The sequence below is a fragment of the Colias croceus genome, chromosome 25 (genome assembly GCF_905220415.1).
Source record: "Colias croceus chromosome 25, ilColCroc2.1".
Lineage (NCBI taxonomy): Eukaryota > Metazoa > Arthropoda > Insecta > Lepidoptera > Pieridae > Colias > Colias croceus.
In genome coordinates this window covers 724,306-744,312 of record NC_059561.1, presented here as the reverse complement: position 1 = coordinate 744,312, position 20,007 = coordinate 724,306, and the positions used below count along the sequence as shown (strand labels likewise).

At 35.0% G+C, this 20,007-nt stretch overlaps 1 protein-coding gene across 1 annotated transcript in view; it reads right to left on the bottom strand.

Moving 5' to 3' along the window:
- Positions 1 to 3,938: 3,938 nt before the first annotated feature.
- LOC123703168 (cleavage and polyadenylation specificity factor subunit 1) overlaps positions 3,939 to 20,007 on the bottom strand; it is a 30,291-nt gene continuing 14,222 nt past the window's right edge. Inside the window, exons 15-29 of the mRNA XM_045651079.1 lie at positions 19,348 to 19,479; positions 18,387 to 18,578; positions 14,696 to 14,878; positions 12,768 to 12,921; positions 11,860 to 12,038; positions 10,881 to 11,095; positions 10,271 to 10,417; positions 9,370 to 9,442; positions 8,899 to 9,051; positions 8,329 to 8,523; positions 7,823 to 7,937; positions 6,821 to 6,961; positions 5,946 to 6,075; positions 5,309 to 5,411; positions 3,939 to 4,062 (exon numbers count right to left, since the gene is read on the bottom strand). Coding sequence (XP_045507035.1) covers positions 3,982 to 4,062; positions 5,309 to 5,411; positions 5,946 to 6,075; positions 6,821 to 6,961; positions 7,823 to 7,937; positions 8,329 to 8,523; positions 8,899 to 9,051; positions 9,370 to 9,442; positions 10,271 to 10,417; positions 10,881 to 11,095; positions 11,860 to 12,038; positions 12,768 to 12,921; positions 14,696 to 14,878; positions 18,387 to 18,578; positions 19,348 to 19,479 — 2,193 coding nt within the window. The 3' untranslated portion in view covers positions 3,939 to 3,981. The remainder of the gene's footprint in view (positions 4,063 to 5,308; positions 5,412 to 5,945; positions 6,076 to 6,820; positions 6,962 to 7,822; positions 7,938 to 8,328; positions 8,524 to 8,898; positions 9,052 to 9,369; positions 9,443 to 10,270; positions 10,418 to 10,880; positions 11,096 to 11,859; positions 12,039 to 12,767; positions 12,922 to 14,695; positions 14,879 to 18,386; positions 18,579 to 19,347; positions 19,480 to 20,007) is intronic.

Here is a 20,007-nt window from a genome sequence, read left to right as displayed (position 1 = left end):
ATGAAGAACCACGTTTGTTAGGAACTTGGAAGAGAACAAAGGCCTAATAATAATGGACGGTTTGGCTTTTTCGTTTTAATAATGCGTGTATGCACTTACGCTATTACTATTAAAGTTATATCGTATATATATATATATATAATATAGAATATCGTTTATTTTTGTTTATGTACATTCCTCCGTGAGTACCAGCTATAACCATATCCAATAATTAGTTTACTAAGATCGCAATTCGTAAGAGCACTGGATTTATTTCTCGTCGAATAATTTCACGAGTTTGGTCGATTCCGGCGATTTCCGAAATGGTAGAGCCGTTCTTCATTTTTATAACATAATATTATAGATGTTAATGACAACATACGTATTTTAAAACTTGAATTACTTAATAAACTGTACATTTACAATAGAACAATGTGTCTAGTGTTCTCTCAACTAGGTACTAATTATTCTTCATATTAATAATTCTGCAGCAAATAGCTGTTAATCGCATTGTTCGTTGTAGCCAAAATTCGGTTAGAAATGGGACTCAGTATTATGTTTGGTATAGTAATAAGTATCTACTACAGTATTATAATTATTATCCATGGTAGGTACCTAGGTAATAAGCAAAGTCTTTTAAATACTGTAAAGTTCGTATAGTAAGCAAGCAGTGATAATTTCTAAAAATTGACCAAATAACCTAATGGATGGATGATAAGCTATAAGTCTTTTTCACACAATCTCAATCATGACATAAAGGTAGATAGCGTAATTCTTAAAAGGAATTTGTATTTACGTAAGAAACAGCAGTCGCAATTTGTTTTCTTTGTCCAAAATAAAAAGTCAATAACATACACACCATAGAATCAAACCCAATTCATACCTACTATTAATTTATCACACGCTCCAAAAATTCTGCAAGTCATCCACCACTAATGTGATAACTATACAATATTACCTAACTCCATTCTATTAGCCCAGAAACACACATTATTAAAAGTTTTCTTTGTTTTCTACTTTATGAACTTACTGAATAAAAGTAGAGAAACTATATTCTCTATAACAGACTTAAGTTGGTTGAAAAGAGCTTATAATACCTATGACTTTATGCAAATGATTTTATATTTTAAAACTTTCAAGCGATCGAGTTCATTGTTTTATTTTTAAATCCACACTAATATTATAAATGCGAAAGTAACTCTGTCAGTCTGTCTGTTAGTCAATCACGCCTAAACTACTGAACCAATTTTCATAAATTTTGGTATGGAGATATTTTGATACCCGAGAAAGGACATAGGCTACTTTTTATCCCGGGAAAATGACGCAATCCCGGAAATCCCACGGGAACGAGAACTATGCGGGTTTTACTTTGACTGCGCGGGCGAAGCCGCGGGCCGAAACCTAGTATATATATAATAAAAATTAGGATCTAAAAATAAAAAAAGCTTGAAAATATGGCCAATCGAGTAGAGTCAATAATTCTCATTTTTATTAAGTAGGTAGGTATGTACTTAATATCTGTGCTAATATCTCCTTTCTTCCAACATTATAAACGTGAAAACTTTGATGAGCTGGATAAATGTTTACGACTATTTTGTAGTAACTAGTGTATAAAATTAGGTTCAAGTTCTTATAGATTAAATCCTGGATAAGCCCAAGCGAAGGTTCAGTTTCGAGCTAATATTATGAAATATAGTAATAAGTAGAAATTAGAGATCGTTAACAAAACCAAATTATCTACGTTATCTCATAATTTTAGTCTGAAAGCATTTATACAAATATATATATACCTACAACAGTATTAATTATTGTGTTTTATTTAAATATAATGGTACCTACCTTTATTTCGTCCCTAGATCGAACTAAACTAGCTAGGGTAAACTTGCATAATTCGTACCTGCGCTTAAATCGTACCTCGTCTATATCACGGCTTGGGTAATAGTTACCAGCGCCTCTGGTGGCATAAAATGTCAATAATAGTCGGCCATATTGCCATGTGACAAATAAATACCTGTTACGTTGCTCCCGACTAAAATATTTATCAAGTAAGTTTTTTCTTACTTTTTGAGTAATTTTTTCGCACACTTCACAAGAACTGTCTTCCAAGTATACCGTTCATAAGTTGTTTAACTGTTTATTTTATATTTATGCGTATATTTGTGAATATATTTCACATAGTAAAGCCGGCTTGTTCGTTGACAGTTTTTTTTGCGGCAAATTTGAAATTCTTTTGATACTTGTGCCTATTTCGTACTCGCAGCAACTTCTTAAAACGTACCTGTACGAACGAACGAAAACACCTCAAAAAGGAAACAAGAAAAAGAAACAAGAACAAGATGAAAATGACAGTTGGTATTGCAAAATATGTCAAGAAGACGTTAAAGAAAACATGATTAAATGCGGTAATTGTGAAGTATGGGTACCTACCCATACTTCACAATTACCTACATGAGCTATGTGCAGGGACAACTAAAAAAACAAAATGTTATTACTGCGATGACTGTCAGGATTTGGCAAAGACCATCCGCTGTATTAATAAGAATTAATCTAGGTACATTAAAATTAAGAAAAAAAGGAGAAGATTATTAAGATTGTGATTTTTAAGACTGTAAACCAATGATAGGATCTCAAAGTACGATTTAAGAATATACTAGTACGATTTAAGATGAATGGTCTTAAATCGTACTTTTTTTAAGTTTTTGAAAATTGTTTATTTCTCAGAAGTTTATAAGATATATGTTATTTTTTGTTGAAATACTAATAGAACATTAGTGAAATTATAATTACTTAATATAAATAACTGTGTATCATTGTTCATTTCCAAAATTTTTGAGGTTCTCCTTAAGTGGAACGAATTAGGCAAGTTTCCCCTATATAATCTATACTAATATTATAAAGCTGAAGAGTTTGTTTGTTTTAACGCTCTAATCTCAGGAACTAGTTCTGATTTGAAACATTCTTTCGGTGTTAAATAGCTCATTTATCGAGGAAGGCTATAGGCTGTAATAATCACGCTAAGACCAACAGGAGCGGAGCAATGGGGGTAAAATCGCGCGGCACAGCTAGTAGCATTATATAATAGTAAATAAATCATCAAACTAACCCACAAACCCAAAGAAACACTGCAATATTTCAATAAATAACAAAAAAGAAATAAACAAAAGCTTATGTTTATCTAGATTATACGCAGTACGGTCATTTCCTAGTTCCGATAGCAGACAATGGCACAACAAAGCTGATAACGATCTTATATAATATTGTTTTATTCCGTTTTTATAAATTATTTGGCGCAGTCTGTCGTGGTTTCCTTCCTTTCCTTCCTATAAATAATATGTAACTTGTACCTATTATATACCTTCCGACATTTTTTATTTCTTAGAATAGAATATAAGTGTTCGGATTCCACGTCATGATTCATTTTTCTATTCTTTAAAATTTGTTAAAACAGGTCAACATAAATTAGGTGAAACTTTGCTTGAGAAATAGTGTGTCTTAATTTTATTTTTTCCTTTACCGATTCGGTGTTTTAGATATCGTGAAGATTAATTGAAAATCAAATATAAGCTATAATTTACTAATTTATAAACAAACAAGAGATTAGCGCGTTCAAACAAACAAACAAAAGAGCGCGCTAAATCTCTAAATTTTCATATATACCTAGTAATCAGTGTAAGTATTGTGTAAAATATTTATTTCCATGTATTAAAGAATACTTTTGAGTTGAATGAAATTCCCAAAAATATCAAAATAGATCCATTTATGCATCGATCTTCACTGATCGATTTTTTAACTGTAATTTCAACGGGAATCGAACCCCGAATTTTATTTAAAGTTTAATTTTGAAACATAATTAATTGAATATATAAACAAATTAATTATGTTATTTTGCCATAGAAAACTTATTATTCAACAGGATCAAAGTTAAAATCAAAATAAATAATAAAAATAAAACACTTTCATAAAGAATATCATTTATTCATCTATTTACAAACAACACTTAATCTAGAAATGCGCAGTAAGTCTGTCTATCTCGTAGAGATCACTGAATATCTCCTCCACTTTTGTCCCAATCTTCTTCGCGATCTGAAATAAAACAAATTATTATTAGACGGTAAGGAAAAAATATAATAAATAAATAAATAATAAATATTATAGGACACTATTACACAAATCGACCTAGTCCCACAGTAAGCTCAATTAAGGCTTGTGTTGTGGGTACTAGGCGACGATAAATATAATATTTAATAAATACATATATAGATAATAACACCCAGACCCAAGAACAAATAATTGAGTTCATCACACAAATACAGTGAAACCTGGTTAAGTGAGACATCAAGGGACCTGCAATGTCGTTTCACTTATAGAGGTATTCCACTTACCCAGTGTCTCAGATATACAGGTATAAATAAATATCTGTCTCATTTACAGAGGGTTCCATTAATAGAGGTGCGAATACAGGTTCATAAACGGATTTTAACTTCAGTTTTTCACGTAATGATAACGATTGTAGCTTTCGTTTTGACATTTTTAAAATAAACATCTGTATAACAGTAAATCGAAACTAAAACTGAAGGTAATTGAAGCTCAAAATTTATACTTACGTACTTGGAATTACGTGTGGTATTTGTGGGTAGAATAAGAATGAGTAAACAAACAATGTTATCTCAGTTACAGAGGTTTATGCATATAAAATTTACTCGCTGTCTCAGTTATAGAGGTAACTATGATGATAAATCGAAAGAACAAATCCCAGATATAGAGGTTTACCTTGTCCCACTAACAGAGGTAATTCAGTGCCAAAGTGTTGGGACCTCAGCATGAGTTCCAGTTATGGAGGTTTCTCACTTATCCAGGTCCCACTTAACCAAGTTTCACTGTATTTGCCCTGACCGGGGATCGAACCCGGGACCGTCGGCTCAGTAGGCAGTTACTTTACCACTGCGCCAACCGCGTCGTCGTAATATATTTGTAGTATCACAAAAATTATGATATAAAAAACGGGTATTTCATATTATAATGTTCAAGATTGAAAGAAAGCCATTTTATAACATTCAAATTTAAAACTTATTTTTTAATTTTTTTGTCGTAAATTACATTGTAAAACAAATATAACAACATAAAAAAGTTGTTTTTACAAAGTAGCTTTCTCCGTCCTTATATCCCTATGTATGCTTAAATCTTTAAAACTACGCAACGGATTTGGATGCGGTTTCTTTTAGTATATAGAGAAATTCTCGAGGAAAGTTTTAGTATACAATATATTAGGTTTTAGACAAAGCGGGCAAAACCGCGGGCGGAAAGCTACTATATTATAATAAATACTTACGTCTTGTTGTTCATTTATCGGCATCGAAGTATACAAAGAAACTAAGTCTCCATCTAGAATGCCTCGCGCCGGTCCACCGCCTCGTCTTACACTTTTATAAGTCCTGGATAATATAAAATAATTATTTCATAAAAAAATCTATTTATATAAAAGTTATTTTAATTGCAATACTTGCAACTCAAGAACGGCTGAGCCTATTTCAATCATTTTCGCACTAGATTTGTCTACGTTTCATAAAATTTAAAAGAGCGAGCAACTAGTCAATAATTATACATATTCAGGGGGTAGGTATTAGGGGGTAGGTAGGGGGTATTTTAAAGATTTTTTTGAAACGTTTCTGGCAAGGGAATTCACATTTATTTATTCAAGAGATTTTTTAAGACTTTCAAAAGCTGCATTATAAAAAGCTATATCTATACTAATATAATAAAGCTGAAGAGTTTGTTTGAACGCGCTAATCTCAGGAACTACTGGTCCTATTTAAAAAAATTTTTCAGTGTTAGATAGCCCATTTATCGAGGAAGGCTATAGGCTATATATCATCTCGCTAAGACCAACAGGAGCGGAGCAATGCGGGTGAAACCGCGGAGCACAGCTAGTAGTTTATATAATACGATATTAAAAAAATTACAATTACCTATAAGCTCTAGGATTCAAACCGGCGATATGGCAACAGTAGTTATTCATAACGTTCTGCAACATCAGCAATCTTCGGTACACTTTTTCGGAGACTGGCAACACGTAGCCCACTCCGCCGTCTAGGGTTGCTATATACAAAAAAAAAAGGTAAAATAAAGTATTGGAAAATATTATAATTATATATTTTATTTGGTGGTAGGTCGTACATGTTAAAATTCCTGATAAGGTAAGTCAGAATTCAAATTCTGAAACCAGAATGCTCTGCTTACATACAAAATGTTTCAACAGGTTGTTAAAATTTGTAATTTTCTTCATTAGATACATGTCATTAATGATAAGATTATAATATTTGATTCAATAATATTTTTATTTGTAGTTAAGAGCTTATATTTTTTCGAAAAATGTCGTCTTTGATATATTCATAGCATTCAAATGCTTTATAAACAAGAAATTTTTTTCCCCGACAAAATAGTACGCGGCTTCGAGTACCGCCTCATGACTTTTTTTCCATTCTTTAAAAAAACAATCTTTACCATAATTTGTATCGATTTTAAAAAGGAAAAAGACGAGTATTTATTATAGAATTTTTAGCATGTTTGTATCCTGCACATCTTGTTGTGAATTTTCAAAAGGTAATTAATTCTATTTATTTTTAAAAACAAAAGAATTCATCCTTTCATCAGAATTATAATTTATAATCTATAAATGTATAAAGAAAAAAAAAATCGATCACGATCGATCTTTATAAATTTATATTTATACAGCATTCGAATGCCATAAAACCAAAAATATCAAATTCAATTTATAATAATCTAATTTTATAGTACTATTCCTCCCGAGTCTATCAACATACCCTATATAATGTATACTCACTGAAAACAGTAACATGTCGTCTCTGCTCATTGGCACTTCTCTGACTAACAAGTGCATTAGTTTGTGGTCGAGCCGCGATACGGAACATGGCGTGTACCTGCTGGCCCAGGTGGTAGTCGCACTTGCGGATCAGACGCTGACCTGTACACATACATACATACATACATACTTCTATATATATAAAACTCAAAGGTGACTGATATAGTGATCTATCAACGCACAGCCCAAACCACTGGACGTATCGGGCTGAAATTTGGCATGCAGGTAGATGTTAGGACGTAGGCATCCGCTAAGAAAGGATTTCCCGAAATTCTTGCGGGAACGGGGAAAAACGGGAATGCACGTACAAAGTCGTGGGCGGAAGCTAGTAATATTATAAATGCGAAAGTAACTCTGTCTCTGTCTGTTACTCAATCACGCCTAAACTACTGAACCAATTTTCATGAAATTTGGTATGGAGATATTTTGATACCCGAGAAAGGACATAGACTACTTTTTATCCCGGGAAAATGACGCAATCCTGGAAATCCCACGGGTACGGGAACTATGCGAGATTTTCTTTGAAACCGCGGGCGGAGCCGCCGGCGGAAAGCTAGTACATTATATAAATACGCCGCATAGTTCCCATCCGGGATTTCCGGGATAGAACATATGCTACGTCTTCTCTTAGGTCTCAAAGTATCTCTCTATTCAAATCTGTACCACATTTCATTTTAATCGAAGAACTACAGACTTTCCATCTTTATTTTAATATTAAGTAAAAATATGTTATCTATCAAGATATTTATATATATACTATCACTAGCTTACCGCCCGACTTTCTCTAAAACGATTTGAGATTTAAACTATCCTATCTCTCAAGTTGGATCGAACTGCACATGGTGTGCGAATTTTATTATAATCGGTTAAGTGGTTTAGGAGTCCATTGAGGACAAACATTGTGACACGAGATTTATATATATTAAGATACACACATGTACATGTGTAAGGTTAAAATTTTACCTCCATAACTCTCTCTAGCTTGTGGCTGGTACATAAACAACGCTAGATTCCCTTCCACTTCGCTGACCAGGAAACCAAGACTAGTGTTGTCCACCATGAATTCCATGTCATATATCTGTCAAACACAATGTAATAATTGAAAATAAATGATTTAAAAATTAATGTAACAATTTATTGACTGTTTCGTGCTCATTCAAATACTCAGAAAAAAATTCGAAAAACTCCTAAGAGATATTTTTACACCTCTTTTTTTAATGGCTCTTAATTCACGCAAATTTAATTCAAACAAATAATGGAATCTATTATTCATAGTTTATTATGAAATACCAGTTTATCAAAACTTCTCTTCCTAACTCTATTATTTCCTACCTTAAAAAGCGGTCCTAAAAAACACGGAGATCAGAATTTAAAAAAAAAAACGTCTCTTAAAACAATTAATTTTACGTAAATTATAAAACACCATAGACACTACCAGAAATTCCAAACCATAGACTCTATCATCTCACCTGCGCTGTCCTAAAGTCCCGCGAAACCAGAGACAACGTTCTATGTTGGTCTTGATACCTCAATAGAGATATTGACTTATAAACATCGGCCACTAAAATCAAGTTCTTAACAGCTAACATTCTGTGTACGTATATCTGTGTGTCTATGAACGCAACACCCACTAGATCGTTGTCTTTGAGCTGCCAGATGTAGATCTAGAAGTAAAAATAGATTTAATAATTAGTTTTACAGCATCAAAATCTAAGTTTTATAAATTTGAATTTATTTAAGGATAGACCAAAAATCTATACGAAATCTAAATTATTTCTTAAATCATGATGACATAATATAAAAAAATAAATTGTCATATTAATAATTGTTTGTTTGTTTCATTGTAATGAATAGCCCCATAAACTGCTGAACCGATTTTAAAAATTCTTTCACCATTCGAAAACTACATTATCCACGAGTAATATAGACTAGGTTTTATCCAGGAAATCCCACGGGAACGGGAAATGTGCGGGTTTTTTTTTTGAAAACGCGGGCGAAGCCGCAGGCGGAAAGCTAGTTATATATAAACAAAATCTCACCTTCTGTCCAACAGCCGATATGAGATACCCCAGAACTTGCGTGAGCGCAGTCACGGGCCCTTTTTGTTCCTTAGCGTATATTTCTTTAAATCTATTCTTCGTTAATGGCTGCCCTGGTTCAGGGACCACGTCGATAATGTCGTAGATTAGTATCTGGTAATAAAAAAACATATATTATGTTTTGTTGAAATACATTATATATTTTCAAATAAATAAATAAATAAGCAGTTATCTGCTGCGAAAATGTATAATATAAAACGTATGTAATGCTGCCATCTATTGCTAAAATTAGTAAAGTGTTAGTGAACTGTCACATTTCATGTCCAATTAGAAATTATTTTTAGTCATTTTCACACAGATATTTGATAATTTTAGTAAATAAAAATTATTCAATACGTATACATTGTGCAATAGACCTCTGAATTAAAAAACTAGAATATTCATTAAAAAATTTATTATAAATAAACTCACTCTTCCTCTAGAAGTGATGTCTTCTCCATAATTATAATTAGTACCAATAGCAATGTAACCGCGACGACCGGACCTGAGTAAAATTATAATGAAATACATTATAAAAATAAATGACAAAAGAAATAACATGTATCTGGTATGCTCACGTCGAAATTAAATTCGAATTATCTATATAAGTATTTATTTAAAATTAAACATGTATGTTTATCAGCTATCTCGTTTCCATAACACAAGCGTAAGCTTAGTATGGGGCCAGATCGTGCCGTGTGTGATTATTGTATGCATAAAGAAACTTTATGACTAAAGAAAGAAAGAAAGAAAGAAAAAATGTTTATTTGGCAAAATAGTGAGACACAATACAGTAAAAGCATAAAAAAGAATTACAAAAAAGAAATGAATAAACAATACAAAAACAAAAAATAAAACAATGTTAGATAAAAGTGCCCCCGTATCGCCAAAAAGGATCGAGTTCAGCATGTGCCAGGCATATGCCTGGCGCTGGTTTTCGACAAGATCCCTATAAGACCTATAAGACTATGTACTATCATACACTAAAAACAGTCTATATCAATTTAAATCAATATAAAATTGTTTATTTGTAGCCATCTCTTCCAGGCAAGAAAAATAAAACCAGCCAAGTGCGAGTCGGACTCGCGCACGAAGAACTCCGTACTATGGGGGGTCCTTAATATATTTTTATTTTATTTTTAGTATTTGCTGCTATAGCGGCAACGGAAATAAATCATTTGTGAAAATTTCAGCTGTCTAGCTATCACGGTTTATGAGATACAGCCTAGAGACGGGCAGACAGACAGTAATAGGGTCCCGTTTTACCCTTTCGGTACGGAAACCTACAAACAGGCAAAACTAGAATCCTCAAGAATACTCAAAAACAACTCACGTGGTTCCCTCATAAGATAGCGACACATTTTTCAAGCAAGTGACATGTTCCCATTCCTCCAAAGACACCCGACTGCCGGGAACAACCTCCCATGAAACCGGCGAAAACAACATCACTGAAAATTTCTCTTGCATCGGGTAAGGGAATCTGGAAATGAAAATAATATTATTTGTAAGTAGTTAGATTAGTATAGTAGTGTACACTATGGAGGAATTCCATAGGTAACTGTGCACAATTAAAATAACTTTTTTGTCGATTTGAAGAATGAAATAACAAATTTAATTTTTAGTTAGATTCCTAGTCAAAGCATGTAAGTTTCGATAAATCTTTGTATGCAGTTCTATTTCATCTTAAAAATAAAGGAATTTTTTAAGTTTCAGCAAAAGCTATCTATCACCAGTATTTCAAATACTTTCACTCCCATCGAAAGTTTAAAATTGTACTTCATCAATGACAAAATTATTGTTAGTAATTATTGTTAGTGTTATTTATAACGTTTTACTTGATAGTTCAGTATAATATATTCTCTAAAACTGTTAAAACAAAAAAATCCTTTTTTTTTTCTTACTGTACTGTCGACAGGCTCTCACTACCCTCATTTTTTTCTTACCTATCTCCCTTATTCTCCGTGCTTTTTTCCTTATCTTCCCCGTTAAATTTGTAATAAGATGTGGTCGGTGTTGACACGGACGACACTAAGCAATAAGTCTTCGACTCCAAATGAAAAGTGACTGCGTGAGGTGTTTCTCGTAAAGGCACTTTACGCACTGCCCATGGAGCGTCGTAGGAAAGGTGGGTTGGTAATACGCTAATGCGTAGTGAGCCCTGAAAATATAAAAAAATATTTAAAAAAACATAAAATAATAGAAAGAAAAACAAAATTACAATACAGACATGTTGGTTCTGGTACCATACTACTCTGGAAGAACAATAGAAATAAAAGAAGACTGGTTGGAGAGAAAACAGAAAACAACTTTCAACTGCGTGAACATGCACTCAATTTGTTAAATAAATCCTTACGTGCTAAATCTGAAGTGGACCTAATTAATGTTAATATTGTATCGTTTGTCTCTAATTGTACCTTATTTTACTTTGTAATAGTTGTATAAATAATTATCTTTGTGCATGTTGGTATGTTTTGTACTGTAAGTCAAAGATGAATAAATAATAAATAAATAAGGTTGCAAATGTATAAGTGTTATGATTGCGGTCACCCTGACCCATATCAACGAGCACTGCTCGGGGCTTTTTCATGATTTGTTTGTTTTTCACAAAATAAATGTTTATCTGTTATTGAAATTTCGACGAATTTATGCTCATTTATTTAAATAAATTATAATATCTGTAACGAACATGTTTCATTTCATATTCCAAAATTATTGTACATCAGCGAATTTTTGCTCACTCAGCCCCCGGAATCACAGACACAATAGAAAATCTATTGTGTCGTGGTCCGATCGGGCCGCTCGGGGCTCAATGGATTAAAATAAATATTTTTGTCTTAAACTTGCTTTTCTTTTCTTATCCCCTAAAAATATTATATTTATCAATTGAAATCATCAATAATTAGTTTTTTTTTAATAACTTACCTTAGTATTAAAATACAAGAATCCTTGCGGACAATTAGTATTATTGAACGACGCGAAGCTAGCAACAGGTGCCTCTTCCAAACTCAACGGGTGTAACCTCAGTTCCCCACGCCCACTCAATATGAGAAAGTATGGCGTTTCCCCGCATATGAATACGCCGTTGTAACCGCCTACGTTACCTGGAAATATGAAAGAATATATTTATAAATCGAATTGTAAAAATAAAAGAACTTAAAATAAAAATGTGTGCGTGTACTAGAGTACACACGTAAGAAGTGAAACTTAGGGATAAGAAAAAATTGGCGCGTAACGCAAAAATGTCACGCCTTTGGCGTAACGCAAAAATGTCACGCCTACAGCGTAACGCAAAAATGTTTCACTAAATTTTTGTCCAACCCCGATAAAGAAGTTTCACTTCAAAAAAATTGTTTAAATGTTTGTTCTGTCGGTCATGTCAAGCAACTAAAAATGTAATCCCGTCACGTCACGTGCTGTTACAAAATATCTTTTCACATCCTGTCCTGTCACATCATATCTTTTCATATTCTGTCCAGCAACTTAACGTCATATAATATCAAATCACGTCACGTCATATCCTGTCACATAACATCATTTCCTGTTATACATATCAAATCAAGTCACGTCAATAACATCATTTCAGGTTCACTTATCAAATTTCGTAAAAACCATTAAAATCTTACCACGCAATGTCACGTTACAACACGTCACATCACGTCACATTACATCACATCCCCTCAAACCTCACCACGTCACGGCACGTCGTGTCACGTCACATCACGTCACATCACACCACATCACGTCACATTACACCACATCACGTCACATTACGTCATGTCACATACCCTTAAACCTCACCACATCCCTTCACATCACGTCACACCACTCACCAAAATATCTCAAATAGCGCACGTTTTCCCTCAAGGTTGCGGCTTCGTATCCATCATCAGGAGTCACTAGCGGCGCCCCGCGGTAACCGAACGGGAAGGAGCAGCCCACGCGGGAGAAACGGAGCTTTAGGTTGCCGCGCGGGTATTTGTACGCCTGTGGAGGTATACAGGGTTAGTTTTCAATGACCGGCAAAATTTTCAGAAATGGTTCAGAATCGATAATATTTTAGAATTTAGATCTAATGAAAAAAAAAACGTTTTTTTTTTTAAATTAGATTTTATTCCTGTCCGCCACTAAAAAGCGAACGCGTGGACATTACAAAAGCACAATTCAGTTCAACAACCTAGATAGGTAGAAGTTAGCACACACATAAATTTGGCGATGCGCGCACGCACGCAAGTGCATTGAATCTTGCGGTGTTTACGATTTAGGAAATTTTTAAGACATTTTCAAATGAATGCTATTATTTTTATTTTAAAGCGAAACTTTTATCACATCGTCTCAAACTTTTTGGTCTGTGTAGCGCATGTCACGTGACGCACGATACGTACGATAATGATTATCGTACAAATACGATAATTTTTAGTTAAATGTCTATAGTGTGAAAAAAAGTTTCACTTTTACCGTAGTTTCATAAAACCACACAAGATTTTTTTTATTCGACAATAATGTTTCAAATGTACCTTTAGTTTAATATCTAGATCTTAATTTTAAATTTTGGCTGGTCATTGAAAACTAACCTCGTATATTATGAGTTTATTCAAAGAAAAAAAAAACAATTATCGCATACAAAATACGATAAAAAGTGAACAACGTAACAGCAAATCATGTACTGTGCAAAAATCAAATTTAAAGCAACCGCGGACAAAAAAACTTCTTTAATTTTCTATTTCAATTTTTCAGTAATTTATGCGTTTAAATCGACGAAGGTATGATCATCAATGTGATAATGCGAATATAAATTTTTGTCTAGCCTCGTTAACACCATTGAGGCAAATATGGAATTATATGATTTGATAAATTTGATGATCATGATTACTTGTAGTTGACGATGGTGACGCGTTTATTACACCAATCCGGGCTTACGCCTGGCCGATTCGGCCAATCGAACTTATTGTATTCTTTCAGTTTTACATGTAGGACACATAGGACACGTTTGTCCTACTAATATTATAAATGCGAAAGTTTGTGAGGGTGTGTGTTTGTTACTCTTTCACGCAAATACTACTGAATCGATTACAATGAAATTTAGCACTCATATAGAGGGTGACTTGGATTAACACATAGGATAGGTTTTAATCCGGAAATCCCACGGGAACGAGGACTATGCGGGTTTTCCGTTGAAAACGCGGGCGAAGCCGCGGGCGGAAATCTAGTATATATTATAAACACCTGGTAGACCAGCAGCTGGTCGTCCATCCGCAGCAGCAGCAGCGGCCGCGAGCCCTTGTTGCCGAGCCCCACCACAGCAGATCCTCTCCATCACGAACAGCACCCACCTGGTAGACCAGCAGCTGGTCGTCCATCCGCAGCAGCAGCAGCGGCCGCGAGCCCTTGTTGCCGAGCCCCACCACAGCAGATCCTCTCCATCACGAACAGCACCCACCTGGTAGACCAGCAGCTGGTCGTCCATCCGCAGCAGCAGCAGCGGCCGCGAGCCCTTGTTGCCGAGCCCCACCACAGCAGATCCTCTCCATCACGAACAGCACCCACCTGGTAGACCAGCAGCTGGTCGTCCATCCGCAGCAGCAGCAGCGGCCGCGAGCCCTTGTTGCCGAGCCCCACCACAGCAGATCCTCTCCATCACGAACAGCACCCACCTGGTAGACCAGCAGCTGGTCGTCCATCCGCAGCAGCAGCAGCGGCCGCGAGCCCTTGTTGCCGAGCCCCACCACAGCAGATCCTCTCCATCACGAACAGCACCCACCTGGTAGACCAGCAGCTGGTCGTCCATCCGCAGCAGCAGCAGCGGCCGCGAGCCCTTGTTGCCGAGCCCCACCACCAGCAGCTCCCGCAGACGCTCCACGTGCGTGCTGTGACCTGATGTTAGTTCCTCTTCATCATTGGCGTTCAGCGGCATGGGAACTGATTCTAAGCTGTCCGCTAGTATCTGGAATTTTCGTATTATATCTATAGAAATAATAACGAATCGCCAACTATGTTGCTAAGCGTAAAACTCGAGAACCGCTCGAACAATTCATCAATTTTTGTGCCAATTTTCTACTTGAATATATAATAAAACTTAACAAATTATCAAACCCTCCACGAGAACGCTAATAAATGGAGAAAAAGAATAAAAATTAAAAATAGCCAATATACTGACAGACACGTCGGAAGACTTTGTTTTAATGCAGAATGATGTATTTTTTTTTATTAGATCAAAACTAATCAATCACTGAAATTTTCCAAAATCCAACAACAAAAGGCAAAAAACAAAATCAAACATTAAGAGCCAGCGCGCACGAGCAACTTTGTCTCCGCAACTATTTTGTCTCTCCCATCAATTTGTATGGGGAGTTGCGTCGCTACGTGCGCGCACTTTCATACTATTCCATGGGTGGGAGAGACAAAATAGTTGCGGAGACAAAAAAGTTGCAGAGACAAAGTTGCTCGTGCGCGCTGGCTCTAAAATTTTATATAATTTAGCACGGAAAAACTATCGTAAGTATGTGACATTATTCGATTCGTTTCCTATTCCTATGTTAATTGAAAGGAGAATGGCGAAACTGGGCCTAACATAAATAAGGCCTTACAGAAATGATAATAAATTTAAAATTCATTATGTTATTTTTAATAATTCTTGGTAAAATATTGACTTCTGATTCTATGGGAAAACAAATGTTTGAAAAAAAAGATAATATGTTCACTAACGGCATTGTTATTTAGATTTCTATGACTACCGGTCTTATCAAGCAAAGATTGTCAGTGCTGTCAGGAGTAAAATAGTCGATATATCGATTAAAACGAATGAATATTTATTTTCATTTTTAGTTTTATACAAAATTCAAATGCTTTATGAATCAGAAATATAAGTTGACTGCGTTACATATTTTATTTTTAACTTTTTAGCACGCTATTTATTTAGGTAATCCGTAATTCTATACATTTTTACTCATGGCGGCCGCACTTTGTAAGAATAGGTATTTCTGAAATGTAGCTGGCCGCTTCAATTTTAATTACAATGTCATGTTTGTCGTTTGACTTTTGACATTTGATTGAGGTTTTTCGTTACGTTACATTCGACTTTGTGCTTGTGGTTAACTTATTTTCTTCATCTTTATCGACTTTCGCTACGTATTACGGACACTGACAATCTCTGTTATTACTACCAACCAACGCTTGCACACCGGACTTTGATTACCTGCCTTTACGACTCACTACTGCTACCCTACCTGGACACCGACTTTGCATCCGATTTTTCATTTACAAATATGAACTGCATCAACTGTGGTATTAATGCTAATCGTAACAATGCTATACGTATGCATTTGTTACAAGATAACGCAATATTATCAATTATACAAGGGTGGGCTGCTCCTCTAACGGTTAGTGGATTAGTATTATCTAAGGTATTTAGTACTAGCTATTGAAATCAAACAAAAATGTAAACACACATTGTTTTATATAATTATATACTAGCGGTTCACCCCGGCTTCGCCCGTGGTACCTACATGTTTAAACTATCCTATCTCTCAAGTTGGATCGAACTCCACAAGTTGTGCGAATTTTATTATAATCGGTTAAGTGGTTTAGGAGTCCATTGAGGACAAACATTGCGACACGAGATTTATATATATTCACTTTCTTTTGTCCAAGTGTAATATTAATTCTTTATTTGTAGATCACTCACTCTGATCACATATTATTTGATGCATGCTGGAAACTTGCAAATGATTCTTTGAGGATTGAAAATCATGAAGATGACAATGCAGTTGGTTTCCTTAGGTTCATATCAAATTAAGCAAGCAAGGTCCTATTATGGTGAGCACATAAGAAACGATGGCAAATATGTTATAGAAGTGTGCCGTGAATCAGACAGCGACATACAGAGAGCACTGTCGACATGAAGTACTACATCGCTTTTAAGAGGTCGCATTCAATCCAGGCATAGAAGTAGTAAAACTTATTTTACTTATATTTTAGTCGACAGTGCTCTCATGGGAAGGGAAGCAATAACAGTCTATTATTGTAATTGTTTAGTAGAAGAAGAAGAACTGTAGGTTGCTGCTGTCACGTTATGTCCATAATATGGTACCTTAGCTGGGCAAGGTATCAACCAGATTTAATGCCGCCAGCACAGTTTCTGGATGATGTGTTAATTGTTTATGATGATAATGATGAATAAACGATTTATGAAAAAACGTGTTTTATTTTATATATAAGTACCTACGATGTTTTGGTAGGTACTCTAAAAGAATAAAAGTTCGATCCAATATCTCTATTACCTAACTGTTCTTCTGTTACACTCTTTATCTAAATAATATATATTATAGGATATAAACTTACCTCTACTTAGAAAGAAACAAAGCTATTCATTGAACTCGAGCAAACCTAACCTCAATTTTAGTGACGTTACATGCTCAATATCTCTGCTATCCCATAGAACAGAACTTTAATTGTTATATTTATAGAATCTGTATATTTTTATCTATTTAACCCCACATAAATCATCAGTGTAACGATCAGGCCCAAAGTCCTATGGGAGTTCGCCATTCTCCTTTAAAATTAATACGGAAAGTACATAGTTACATACATAAAAGGTATAAAGATTTTCACAATTCTGTTCGTACTCATATATATTTTTTACTAGCTGTTCCCCGCGGTTTCACTCGCGTTGCTCCACTCCTGTTGGTCGTAGCGTGATGATATTTAGACTATAACCTTCCTCGATAGCTGACTTGACTGAAATAATTTTTTTAATCGGACCAGTAGTTCCCGAGATAAGCGCGTTCAAACAAACAAACTCTTCAGCTTTATAATATTAGTATAGACTAGCTTCCGCCCGCGACTCCGTCCGCGCGGATGTCGGTCTTCGCGTGGATGGTTTATTTCTCCATTTTGACTCTGACGATGACATCTTATAAATATCTATTATAAAGACCAAATACGGCTCGACCTATAATAATACGCAACGTGTGTACGCGGTTCTACAGAACAATGTCTATGGATAAAACTGAAAAATTAAGATAATTTTTTTTCTACGTATTTTTCCAGGATAAAAAGTATCCTATTTTACGCCCAGGATAATAAGGTATAATTATACCAAGTTTCATCCAAATCGAACTGTTAGTTTTCACGTGATGTCTTCACATACAGACAGACAGACAGACAAAAAATTTTTTAAACACATATTTGGGTTTGGTATCGATCCAGTAACACCCCCTGCTATTTATTTTTTCAATATTTTCAATGTACAGAATTGACCCTTCTACAGATTTATTATATGTATAGATGTATATTTAATATAGTCATTTTTTCGTTTTTCCATCAACGTTTAAAATCTCTCATAAGCTAATCTAAGTGCGCGCACGTAGCGACGCAACTTCCTATAGAGTTGATGGGAGAGACTAAATAGTTGCCGAGACAAAAGTTGCTCTTGTGCGCTAGCTCCAACTCACCCGATGTCCAGCACACACATCTCGCACCAGGAAGCTCAGTTTCATCTCTGGCAGGGAATAGATCTCCAAATTGCCGTTATCCCTCAGCACAAAGAGCCAGTAGGTCGGCTTGACCTCGGCGAGCTGTTTCTTCCACCAACGTGAAACTCGACGGGGCACGCCAGGGTTTTTCGATTGTTCCGCTAACATTATCTGTGGAATGGAGTAAATATTTCAAATTAGGGCAGGAACAGGTCGACCTTTCCTGCCCTAACTGTTAACCCCTGTCGCCGAAGGTGAACGGTGGCCACCGTTGGGTTTTAGTGGGTATGGCTTCTTGCGAGTCCCACATACCCCCTCATACAGCAAAACTGTAGAGGGGGATGCGTAAAAGCATTTCCCAACGTTAAAAAAAAAGGAACAGGTTGACCTTGGAACTCGCAGATGCAATAGAAAAGAGCGTGTGTATCGACCACACGTGTCAGAAATTAAACTTCTTTGGCAAGATTCAAAGATACCAAAATCGCAACCTTAATCCATGACGTGACGGTATTGCCATGACGCGACCTAGAAATTTTACCCGCGCCTTAAGAAGTTTCACTTCAAAAAATTCCATCACACGTCGGGATTCAAACCCGCATCTTCCGTTATGCCGAGGCTGACGTGAATATTCTATATCTTTTTATATTTATAAAAAAAGCATTTGAATGCCATAAAAATTAAAAATATCAAATTTAACGCCAAAGATAATAATGCGTTATCGATACTAATTGAAATAGGTTTATGACATTTTTATAACGAATTTGTTAACAATCTAATTAAAAATAAACTATTGAAATTTCACGGCATTCCTGTACATGGCAAAAAATCGAAGATCAATGGTCAAAAATAGGATTTTTCGTGATTTTCAACGGTAAGTTTTATAACAAAATCAATATTAAATTAAAAAGGGTAGTGAGTAAAATTAAATTTTCATACTCACGCTAGCCATAGAAGCCGGTGTCTGATCACCTCCATACAGCAGCTCATCATCATTGAGTTCATACACCACGCCCGGCTTCAGACCTTCGGCTTTCACGTTCTTGTTCACTTTGCCAGAAAACTCACCTTTCACCTAGTTATAAATTTATTGGAATTAATGAGGGTATTTTAATGAAATTGATAAAACAATTGCTAATTTGTAAAATAAATCCAGGATCTAAAAATTATATGACGGATGCTATAATGTATGTGAAAAGTGAGAAAACTGAAAAATCTATCTAAAACACAATTACATTTCTGTAATATTAATAACTACCGGTCCGTCCCGGCTTCGTCCGTGGTACATATTTCTCAATAAAAGGTAGCCTATGTTCTTTCTCAGGGTCTAAAGAGTTAGTAAGTAGTTAATTACTTATGTTTGCTTTGTATATGTTCATCTATTTTGTACATTTTCAATGTGGTAGTATTGCCTTATTCACCCACTTTATATTGTTAAATTTCCTCTGATTTTTGGGTTGCCTGGTAGAGATCGCTGCTTAGCGATAAGGCCACCCTTTGCTGTTTCTTGTCTTTGTTATATTATGTACTTTCAATGCAATAAAGAATAATAAATAAAATAAATAAATAAAGATTGTCTGTGTTAAATTTCATCAAAATCGGT